Below are 12,714 nucleotides of genomic sequence, written 5' to 3'. Positions count from 1 at the left end.
TTGGAAACACTTCCAGAGTCATGCCGAACGTGGCCCCCCCCCCGTCTGTCGCCGGAAATTAAAGAGGACGAGAAAAGTGGTGGCAGGATTATGTATTCTGTGCTGATTTGAATACTTACTCTGGTCTAAACAGGCTATACTGTGTACTTAAAAACAGAAGCTATTTAAATAACAGTATGCATGTGTCATAGTCATCATTTTAAACAAATATTATTCAAAAAATGTTTGTTTTTTTGTCAAAATGCAAAGTCAAATCGTGTGCATTGCATTGTGGGATACAGTACCCAGCACAAGGTGCTTTGTTCAGGTTGACAGATGGCATCAAGGAAATGCATGCAATCCGAAATATAGCATGCAACACAATATAAATACAATATTCTACAGACAAAAGCATGAGCAGCAACGAAAAACAAAACAATGTACTCTTCAGATCAGACTAGCTGTTATTTATGATTAATGATGTTAGACCAGGTTTCTTCATCAGTAAGTTTGATACGGCAGTATACTTTAAAGTCAGAAAAAATTGCAGGATATTTGCTAATTTCCTCAGTAGAGCAAAATCTATACTTCATGTACGAGGACTTCATCAAATATATTTGTGCATTTGATTTCATCTTACGAGTGAATTATTTGGTTTTATTTGAAAAACAGGAGCATGCTGACTTGGAATTGACTCTGATAATAAACATAGACATGCACAGAGTTTTTGAAAAAGACGTGTGTGTGTGTGTGTGTGTGTGTGTGTGTGTGCTGACAGGGCGGAAAAGGAATGGGGTGATGGTATACGAGGTGTGTCTCTCAGCGCGGCCCGCTTCGCCCTCATGAGGCTGGAAGAGGGACCACCGCACACCAAGAACTGGAGGTGAGTGCAAATACATAAATATATATATATATAATTTTAAATAATTGTATTAAAAATACAGTACATAATTGTATCATTAAATATGTATATTACTAGTTTGTGTGTGTAAGAATATATACATCTTGTGTGTGTGTGTGTGTGTGTGTGTGTGTTTGTGTGTGTGTGTATTTATTATATATTCATATACATACATACATATATATATATATATATATATATATATATATTAATTTTCATCAAGTGCAATAGGCTAAATTGCATCATTTATATATATATAATGTATACATCATTTATATATATATATATATATATATATATATATATATATATATATATATATATATATATATATATATATATAATAGTTTGTGTGTGTGTGTGTGTGTTCACATATTTTCATCAACAGAAAAAGGCTGAAATAAAATTTAAATCTCACATTAAATTAAATTTAAATAATATATCAAAAACTAAACTTTTTAATGTTTTCTTGTCAGCTAACTGGAATGAAAATAGAAAATAGAAAAAAATAAATAAATAAATAAAAATGAGTAAAACAAAGAATGGAATAAAAATTTAATTAAAGCTTAATATAAATAAAAAAAAAACATAACACAAATTACTAAAATGTTAAACACTGATCTTAAGATCAAAAAAGTTCAAATAACTTTTAATTAAGGTGTTAGTTCACCTAAAGATTTGAATTCTGTCATTAATTACTCGCCCTCCTGTCGTTCCAAACCCGTAAGACCTTCGTTCATCTTCAGAACACAAGTGAAGATATTTCTATATAGGTTTCTAAAATATTAATATATTTTAATTATTTATATATATATATATATATATATTTACTAGATTTATATTTCTGCATATTTATGCTGAATTTTAAATGTCAGGTATTTATAGCATTATCTTCTTCACATTTTGGCCACTATTTCCTCCTGCTTTGGTTCTCGTCAGGCCTCAGATTTTAGTCCTGGTCAGCATGGACTCTGAGCTGAACGTGGAGCAGCCGCGTTTGCTGTCTCTGACCAATCAGCTGAAGGCTGGGAAGGGTCTGACCATCGTGGGCACAGCGCTGGAGGGAACCTACCTGGAAAACCATCCTCAAGGACAGCAGGCCGAACAGGTGACAAAGACACAAACAAAGACACAACAAGGCTAGAGAACTACTTAGACAGCATACGTTGGAACTTAATTATGACATTTATTTGGGATATAATGTCATTTCCCTATTTGTTTTGTGTCTCAAAGTCTCTGAGGAAGCTCATGGAGGCGGAGAAGGTGAAGGGTTTCTGTCAGGTGGTCATCTCTTCTAACATGAGGGATGCCACGTCACATTTGGTCCAGGCCGGAGGTTTGGGAGGTCTTCAGCACAATACTGTTCTGGCCTCCTGGCCACGCAACTGGAAACAGGCCGAGGATCATCAGAGCTGGAGGAACTTCATCGGTGAGAGACATTTCTAAAGGTTGATGATTGATGAAGATTAACAACCATTGAAGCTTTACTTTCCTCAAAAAGTTTTCAAATAAGCCTGAAAGACTTGATTAGTTGGATAATTCTAGTTATTTATTTAGTTCATATTTCACTAATCACACTTTTTTGCAGCTTTGAGAATAGTGGAATATAAATAAAATCTAATTGTGAGATATAAATAAGGAAAAATAATAGGGAAAAAAGTGAGGTATAAAAAAATTCACAAATAGAATTGTGTTACCATCTCAAAATGTTCTCAGTTTGTTCCTCACAATTCTGAGTTTATATCCTGCAATTCTGCTCAGATTTATTTTATTCAGTTATTGTTACATATGTCAATATGCATATTTATTAGTGTACATTTATTTATATTAACACATACAAAATAGATTCACATTTATATAAATTAATTATAATTTTTATTTAAACTATTATTTGAATTATAATATTCAGTTTTTCCTATAATTGTAAGTCAATATACATATATTCCTAATTATATATCTATTTATTTTCTCTTGGTCTTATCGTACACAATTAATCTATTTAAAGTTTTGACCAGCAAATTTCCTGTTTACTTTTGGATCAGCGATGGAAAAATAGTCTTCATAGATCCTTGTAGAATTAAATATAAATCCAAAGAGTTAAATACAATTAATAATATTGAATAAAAAAAAAGTATATTTTACTTCGTATTGTTAAATATTTTTAATTTAATTTAATAATTTAATTTAATTTAATTTCAAATATTAAACAACAAGAAGTAAAATATATAGTTTTTTATTAAATATTATTAATTGTATGTAATACTTCGTATTTATATTTAATTCGACTAAGAATTTAAATTTCTTTGTATTTGGAACTTAATGGATACAAGCTGAAAAACTAGATTATGCATAAGAAATGAATGATAAGTCTGAAATCAGTGCAAAAACAACTTCACATTATAAAACACCAACAAAGAAAAGTCTCAAATCAGTAAAAATAATATATTCATAAGTGTAAGTAAGAAATATAAACGTGTCTTCATTACAGAGCTGGTAAGAGAAACCACTGCTGCCAGTAAAGCCCTGATGGTGCCCAAAAACATCTCTGCCTTCCCGTCAAACGGAGAGCGTTTCACAGAGGGTCACATTGACGTCTGGTGGATCGTTCATGATGGAGGCATGCTGATGCTGCTGCCCTTCCTCCTCCGCCAGCACAAGGTGCACGCCTTAACGCTTCATTTCTCTCAGAATGACGTGTAGCTAGGTCACTGCAGCTCACATGTGGATATCTGTGGATGATGTTCTGCAGGTTTGGAGGAAGTGCAAGATGCGCATCTTCACTGTGGCCCAGATGGACGATAACAGCATCCAGATGAAGAAGGACCTGACCACCTTCCTGTATCACCTGCGCATAGACGCCGCAGTGGAGGTGGTGGAGATGGTAATGCACTCACTTGTACTACTCGTGCTCAAACGCAGGTTAGAGAGAGGGACCGGATGACATTTGAGTTGAAGTTGAAAATCGTAATCTTCTTGAGAAATGAAAGTGAGGTGATCGAGGTCTGAAATGAACCAGGGTTATATATATTTAATAGGGCCGGGACTTTAACGCGTTAATTGAGATTAATTAATTACACAAAAAATAACGCGTTAACTAAGATTAATTAATTACAGAAAAAAAATCCTGCATTTTTAATAACTTATTTTTGCACCGCGGAACGTTTCTCACTGGATGAGTTTCGGCGGGACCGATTATACTGAAGCACCAACTAGCGTTCGCATATCACCGCAGCAGCACATCGAGCCTCAAGTATCACCTCAACGCAAAACATATAGCAGCTAGCGTGGAGTTTACACTTTATGTTGAACTATGTATTATTTTGTTGGTGCAACAGTTTATGTTGAACTCTTTATTGTTTTGGCCAAGGTTATTAAGAGTTGGACTTAGTATGTTATGGCCTCTGAAGCAACAGAGAGATGTTTTCTAATAGTCAGTGTTTCCAATGTTCTGAATGTAATTGACAGTATTGTGTTTTACTTAAAAAACACTTTACAGAAGGTTCCAGCACCTATAAGCTTCCTGAATTTCTGAAATGTACTATTTCTAAATTGTTTCTAAATATGCTATTACTACACTTCATGGCAAAAATTGCACTGGTCTGCTAGACTTGGTTGAACAAAAATAAACAATATTTTGTTGCTTAAGCTTATGTATTCAGTCATTATTCAATGGTATACTATAAAATCCATGTGAAAAAAAATTACTTCTCACTGTTCTCAGGTCAAATATTTATATGCGATTAAAATGCGATTAATTTCGATTAATTAATAACAAAGCCTCTAATTAATTAGATTATTTTTTTTAATCGAGTCCCGGCCCTAATATTTAATATTGAAATAAATATTTTAAAAGTTGGGCAAAAACTGATGCTGTGTTAAACATCTAGTGTAACATTTTATAATATTTGCTATAATTTTTCAAATGATCAAATCCAATTTATTGCCGTTTACTGATTGAAAATGTTTGACAACAATGGAGTCTAAATATTGGCCAAAAATTTACTCAAAAATTATTTTTATTTGGATGTGTGTGTGAAAATAAATTTGAGTTTAAATTAATAATTTAGAATTACATTAAGACTTATTAATAACTTAGTTTTAGAATTAAATAACTAAGAATACAGTCCACACACACACACACACACACACACATTTATATATGTATAATTCTTTTAAATTGTTAAAATATTCAGTAAAGGCTGTTCCAAATTGTAAAAATGTCATATTTTTTATATATATAATGCAATATAATTTTTAACTTAATTTTAAACTGTATCTTCAGCATGAGAGCGATATCTCCGCGTACACATATGAGAAGACCCTGATGATGGAGCAGAGATCTCAGATCCTGAAGCAGATCAACCTCACCAAAACTGAGCGTGAACGTGAGGTACAACATCTGCTTAAGACTACACATGCTACTTTACCAAGCCGTGCAGCAAAGTTAATGTCAAAATCATTCGATTCGTTTAAACCCGGCAATGTTTATGTTTGGCTTGGATACTTTTCATACTAATGAGTAAAAATACTTTAACTTCAGTATTGTACTTTATGGAAAATATCTCTTTAATGTAATAATATTACATCACAGTATATAATGCAAAATAACAACAAGGCTGGATGTTGGCTCTTATTATGCATGACATCACTGCATGTGGGCGGGGCCTCTCATTATTATTACCATCGTTCCTCTCCCTTCAGATACAGAGCATCACTGACAGTTCTCGCGGGTCGATTCGCCGTAAGAACCCGGCCGCTGTCACGACCCATCTGACTGTGACTGAGGAACCGGTGGCCTGCAAAAAAGAGGAGAAACCAGAAGAGGAGGTACAGCAGGACGGACCGAGCCAGCATTCATCTTACATGGCAATAACAGCCACATCGCTCGTGTTGATGCTGTGATCTCAGCTTCAGCGTTTGGTCTGATATCAGTGTTTATGTGATGCCTTTCAGAGTAATGGACACGGCAGAATCCAGCGCTCTCTCTCTCTCTCTCTCTCTTTCTCTCTCTCTCTCTCTCTCTCTCTCAAAAGTCCTTTATTTTAAATATTTTTAGTTATAATAAATTTTATTTTATTTTATTTTAATTATTTAATTGTATCATTATTTATTATTTTTATTTATATATATTATTCTACATTTATTTCTTATTTTATTGAGCATACATTTAATTTTAATATGGCAGTTTTATTTAGTTTCATAACTTGTCTTTTAATTCTTTAATTCCAGAAGTCAAAACAATGAAATATAATTAAAATGAAAATAATCTGTCAATAAATAAATTACTTGTCATGTTATATTTATTAATTATTTTGGTAAGGACCAATTCTTATTATTAACTAGCTGCTTATTAGCATGCATATTCGTAGCTGTTTATTAGTACTTATAAAGCAAATATGAATGTCATATTTTATTTCTACTTAACAACTATCTTACAAACTATTAATAAACAGCAAATTAGCAGTTCATGGAGGGAAAATTAACTGTGAATGTGTTCTAAAGTGTAACCATTATCCAATATAAAGCATTGTCAGTTTGTGATTGTAATCTCAAAAAAATGAAATATAATTAAAATGAAAGTAATCATCAATACATTTTATTTTTATTAGTAATTTTTAATTTAATAATGATTTATTATATAATATTAATTATAAAGCGTCGTCATTTTTATAGTGATTGTAATCCTAATCTCATTTGTTATCATTATTGTGATTATTTAATTTGATCGTTTATTATTTTTACATCATAATTTATGATTTATCTATTTAAAATTATTTTAATTTTTGAACTCTTTTAATCTGAACATTAATGTTTTCTTTTCCTTCTCTTTCGCCCTGACATTCTCCATATGTGCGTTTGTGCCGGTCCTGCCCTCTCAGTCTGTCCCTGTGTCCACATCCCAACAGGAACAGCTCATTCATGACCAGAGTACCAACCCACCGACCCCGGCCACACCGCAGTCCCCCAGCGCAGATGCAGAGACCCCCGGCACGGCTGTTCAGATGACATGGACCGAAGCCAAGTGTGATGGAGAGCAAGCCAAACCTATAGGAGCCACGACACCAGAGGCCATCAAAGACCTCTTCAACATGAAACCGTGAGTGCAGCATGCACCAAACAATCACTTGATTTAAAAACATGTTTGAATTCAGGTTCAGTTTTGCATTGCATGCTTTTACACTCGTCTTTCATTCCTTTTTTGTCATGCCACAGAGAGTGGGAAAATCTGTGAGTATCTCTGTCAGCGATGCACGTTCACACTGATGTTGATGAATGTTTATGAGCTTACGCTTGATGGTTTTGTGTTTAGAAACCAGTCCAATTTGAGGCGCATGCACACTGCACTCAGACTCAATGAAGTTATCGTAAAGAAATCCCAGGAGGCCAGACTAGTCCTACTCAACATGCCCGGACCGCCCAAAAACAGGAGCGGCGACGAGAACTGTATCCTGATCATTGTTTGTTTGTTTTTTTGTTTTTTTGTTGTCTTCCTTTAGAAAATTATGGTTATTATTCATTTTTATTCCAGTTTGGTAGTCCAAAAAAATAATGGGTCAAGACAGATTTTAAAATAACATTTGTTTTTAGATGGCAACATCGAGTGCATTGCATTATGGGAAACGACTTTATTTTTAATGAAAGAAATTAATGCTTTTAACCAGAAATTATACATTCAATTTATCAAATGTGATTTTAAATATATTCCTAATGTTACAAATGTTTCTATTCGGAATAAATGCAGTACTTTTCTGTTCATCAAAGAATCCTGAAAATAAAAAAGTATCACAGTTTCCACAAAAATATTAAGCAGCACCATGTTTTCAACACTAATAATGCAGCAAATCAGCATATTAGAATGATTTCTGAAGGATCATGTGACGCTGAAGACGCTGAAATTTAGCTTTGACTCACAACATATACAAATAGAAACCAACTTTTTGAAATTGTAATAATATTTCACAATAGCCTTGGTAAGCATGACACACTAACTGACACCAAATTGTTTTTACACATTTGCATACTGTTCATCATATATAGTACATACTCCAAATGATCTCATTTCCTTGACACTATCAATCAGACATGGAATTCATGGAGGTTTTAACCGAAGGTCTCAACCGGGTCCTCCTCGTGCGTGGTGGAGGTCGCGAGGTCATCACCATCTACTCTTAAGAAACTAGTCGACTTCGTCCCATCCCATTTGCCCTCCTTCCCCAGTGTGGCCCAAGCAATATCCCAGAATTCCCTTCCATCAACCAGCGTCATTCGTTTAACAGAAAATCCCATTCTACTGGTCTGCCAAGCTCTCACTGGCCAAACATCGTTCTTGGCGTTACTCTCGTTCATGATGGACGTGATCCACACTTCACTGTTCTATGAAGTGCACTGTTGATGTCAGTGGGTATTTGTTCAATGCCCCGTCTGCCGTAGCTTTCCTACATTATCTGTCAATCACTACTTTCACCCAATCAGGAGAAGTGGGTGGGTTGGGATTTATTTGATTTTATTTATTTGTTTCGAGGAAGAGGATCCAGAAAAGAATGTGCAACGACAAGGATTCGACGTTCAAAACTACGTCAGTGAAATACTTCTGCTCTGGAAAAGACTGACAACCTTGGGAAAAGATTTTAATGGTTTGAGCTCGATCCCTTTGGTCTGCAGATTGGTCAAATGTGAAATAATAATGAGTTAATGCTATAATGTGAACTGTGAAATGTGAAGTTTAAAGTCAGCATGAAATGAAACTTAGACCTTTTTACTTTTCGTAAAAAAAAGAAAAAACATCATTGCATGTTATTGCAAAGAAAGAATTGTTTTTATAATCAAAATATAGAAATTGCTCCTGAAAACCTCTGAAACATATCCAATCCATCTTGTTTTTTAACCCCCAATCAAATCTATCTTCCATTTTTTGGTTATCTTTCTGAATGCTTGCATCACTGAAGTAAAATGGTTTGCGAACGGCATTTCACGTTGACTTTAAGCGGGTTCGTCTTTTGTTTTTGTTTTGTCTCATCAACCTCCTCCATGTTTTTATTTGTTCCTTGCTATCCCCCCTGCCAAATACAGTCACAATATGTGCCAAAAAACAAGGCTGGCAGGGCGTGCGACTTGCTGTTTGACAGCAAAGCAGCGAGTGAGAGTCTATCGGTGCAACCGACACTGTAAATAACAAAAGAACGAGCTACAAAAAAAAATGAAAAAAGTACTCAGCCAGTCTGAAGTAGTGTAAATAGTGTACAAGGCATTATTAAATATCGGTGTAGTATTTATGTTGTGAAATAACCGAAGATTCTGGTGAAGAAACGCTGTTGTCTTACAGGGTCAGGGTGTTTTGGGTGGCTACAGGCTTCACTATAGCGGCTTGAAGTGTATTATACTGAACCTCCCCTCCCCAAAAAGCACTCAAACTGCACTGACAGCCACTGTGTAACAAATGATTTAATGAGTCTGTGGATTCATTAAATGAATGTGTGTGTGTGTGTGTGTGTGAGTGACTGAATGAGCAAATTGCATCCTTGAGCAAATGGAAGTTACCCATTTATTTATTTTTTTCCCCATTTTGCTATAAAGAAATCCTCTATGTTTGTTGCATTTACAGACAGATTTGTATGGATTAGCTATATCATCGACAAAATCTATATTATATTGCACCGGAAATGTCACAGAGCTATATATAGAGTATTATAGTATCTGATTGTATTGCCAAACTTCGATTTCACTCGTGCCATGTGAATGAATATGTGAATTGTCAATAGAAACCAATATTGATAACAATGTCACTTTAAACACAAATGCTGCACTCACCTCAAAGTTTCTGACTTTGAAACTTGATGTCTTTAACTGTGACATCGTGTCAAAGTTGGAAACTCTGAATTATATAATTGAGAGACTTTATATAAAAACATCCGAATTGGCAGCGGCTTCAGTAGTTGCATGCTTTTTTGAGATGTGATTTTTTTTTGTTACTCTGCAATTGCAAGAAGTGAATTTGTGTGATTTTAAAGAAGTAGATTGCTGTCGTTATCAATAAAGCTGCATATGGATCCATTTTGGGCGTCACCACAGAAACTAATCATTTCTGAGTCCATAAACACCTCAGAATAGACTTCCGTTTGTCGTTTGGTAATTACAGTAATTCTGACGTGACGTGAACGCAGCAAAGGTTATAAAGCATTATAAATTAAATAGCACCCAGAAATCTGAACTCTATGCAGCGTGACTGTAATGCATTAACCAAATCACAAAATTATATTTGAGATGCAAAATTAAGCAGAAATTGTTTGCAAAATTATGTTTTGACCATAGAAAAATAGATCAGAAAGTGTATTTTTTAGAGCATTAATTGGGAAATCATATATTCATTGCATTATTTATTTTTGTAGAGATATAGGCTATTTTATACAATCTTTTTCTTTAGCAGAAATACCAATAACTGCGTACACACACATACAAATATAAGTATATATATATAACACGAATATATATATATATATATATATATATATATATAAAACTTTAATCTCACTGGTAAGAAAGTATATACAGTAGTTTATGAAGATAGTACTGATTATTCTATGTTTAAACATGGCAAAACCTCTCATAAGATATGAATGCTGCTGCTAGTGTATGAATAGATATGGATTGTGCGTGTACATAAAGCGAAAGATTAAATATTTAAAGGCATATTACCGAGGGGAGGTGTTGATGCTGAGATTGCATACCACTTTTAACGTTTGTATTGAAAACGACTTCAGCCTTATATGATCAACTTTAACATGTTTTATTTTGTTTATTTTCCATTTCAAGTGACGACAATGTTCACTGAATCTGAACAAAACGCAAAAACGTGCGTCAAAACGAGACGCAGTTTTTAACATAATACTGCCTGCGTAGACTGAGCCTCTGATGACGTTTCGACAATAGGTTCACTTAACGATATTTTTTTAACAAAAAAACTTACGATACGCTTCGTTTGCATGGTGTGTGTTGTAAAAATGTAATTTTCGTAAATGTGAAAAGAGCAGTTTCTGGAATAATGTCAAGGCAGCTTTTTCAGATTGTTGTCGCGACTCAACGGCAAAATGTTTAACTTAGCATTCTTAGGTATACACTTAGAGTGGCGGGATACTGTGCGTTGTTTTTGTCTTTGTACATAATATCGCTCTGAAGACACTGTAGCTACAGGGTTGTCGTTCCCTGTTGTGTTTTTTAGGATGCTTTTAGTACACACGGTATAAACAACTTTTTTGTTTTCAATGGTAACGTGCAATATTGATTTCCACAGAAAACAGTATGTATGGCAGATTTTAAGTTGCTAGTTTGCCCACAATTCTGCTTCTTGTAGAGTTCATCGGCATGCTTTGTATGCTAGAGTGTGCGTCACATCTGTTCTATGGTGGCTGAGATAGAAATGCACTTTATACAAGTTTACGTTATTTAAGTCAATGGCGACAGTGACGATTGGGTTGCCAGAATCATGAGCATGCCAGATCCATTTCGGCACTGATGCCTCTTGTGGCGAGAGTGTGTACTGCATCGGCCGTAGGGCCACGTCATCGAAGACCAGACAGTTTTGTTCGCTGCGGTAGCATACTACCTGAAGATTGATTTTATTATGCTGTAAAACTAAAAAAAGTGTGTTTGCTGTTTATTTGGCATGAATTTCTAGCATTTCTTGTAATTAATGATGAAAAGAGTATACATAGATGTTAAAAAAGAAGATATATTTCTAATACGAATCACTGAGTTGATGTGGTAACACTCTTGACATTTTCATTCCTCCAACTTTTCAATCCCTACGTCATTTTCAAACCTACAAGCACTGTTTTGATGTGATCACAGTATAAAAAGACTATAAACAAGCGCTTCCATTGCTGGGCTTGGCTCTATTCAAACTGACAGTGGACTCATCACATTCCCAGTCTTTTTTCCTTTCTTCAACATCTCTCAATGAATACCTGGCTTGTGTGTAGCATAAAGGAAATCATGTGTATTCCTTCGCCAAGGAATACTGAGGCATTCAACACATCTTGGGAAAAAAAGGGCTCTGAATAACAGTCTGAACTCGGTTCTGAAGTTTGACCCACGCCACTGGATGTTCTTGAAAAACAAAAAAAATTGGAAATCTTGCTTAATTGGATTAATCCTGCACTCTTAGAAATAAAGGTTGCTCGCTGTATTTTAGGTTCTTGCTGTTTGAAAAAGTTATGCTGATTCTTCAGATCAGGGTTGCATTTCCCAAAACCATAGTTGCAATGGGAAATTGCATTGCAACCAACAAAGTTGCTAACTTAGCAACTATGGTTTTGGGAAACGCACCCCAGATCGGTTTTGGTTTCTAGGTTCTTTAAAACACCAGAATATAAAGTTTAAAAACCTTTATTTTTGAGAGTTTGCTCCCATGACGTTTACCTCTAAAGTCACCAGAAGGCGTGTTATTTGTTTTGCTTGACATTCCAGTAGCTTTGGTGGAAACTGTGCAGCTCTTCATGCATGTGAGCGATGAACATGTGAAGCTCTGTGAAAGTCCAAATGTTGAAATCTGAATCAAATCCATCTGAACCAGTTGAAATAGAGCCAGGACCTGGGTCCGTTGTCCTGTTCAACGCATGCACATTATCCTGAACGAGCTGATTGTTATGTTCACACCAGTTTATTTCAGTACTTTTAATTGTAAATGTGTTATTTTTATCAGATGTTTGGTGTTCTTGTTGTACACAACGGTTTCAAATAGTATCTTAGTGTGAATGAATATTGATTGGTTAAAGAAGTCTATTTTTACTATAGATAGTTTAGCCAAGACGAAGACCATTTAGCTTTTACTACAATTA

The 12,714-nt window shown here is 34.6% G+C and overlaps 1 protein-coding gene across 1 annotated transcript in view; it reads left to right on the top strand.

The window, feature by feature from the left end:
* LOC113051155 (solute carrier family 12 member 5-like) overlaps positions 1-8,688 on the top strand; it is a 40,921-nt gene extending 32,233 nt beyond the window's left edge. Inside the window, 11 exon segments of the mRNA XM_026214748.1 lie at positions 758-862; positions 1,820-1,988; positions 2,114-2,309; positions 3,369-3,538; positions 3,630-3,761; positions 5,163-5,270; positions 5,582-5,707; positions 6,787-6,977; positions 7,094-7,108; positions 7,191-7,324; positions 7,962-8,688. Coding sequence (XP_026070533.1) covers positions 758-862; positions 1,820-1,988; positions 2,114-2,309; positions 3,369-3,538; positions 3,630-3,761; positions 5,163-5,270; positions 5,582-5,707; positions 6,787-6,977; positions 7,094-7,108; positions 7,191-7,324; positions 7,962-8,053 — 1,438 coding nt within the window. The 3' untranslated portion in view covers positions 8,054-8,688.
* The last annotated feature ends 4,026 nt before the right edge of the window (positions 8,689-12,714 follow it).

Source organism: Carassius auratus, chromosome 31, assembly GCF_003368295.1.
Source record: "Carassius auratus strain Wakin chromosome 31, ASM336829v1, whole genome shotgun sequence".
NCBI lineage: Eukaryota > Metazoa > Chordata > Actinopteri > Cypriniformes > Cyprinidae > Carassius > Carassius auratus.
This window is presented reverse-complemented; position numbering and strand designations above follow the sequence as displayed.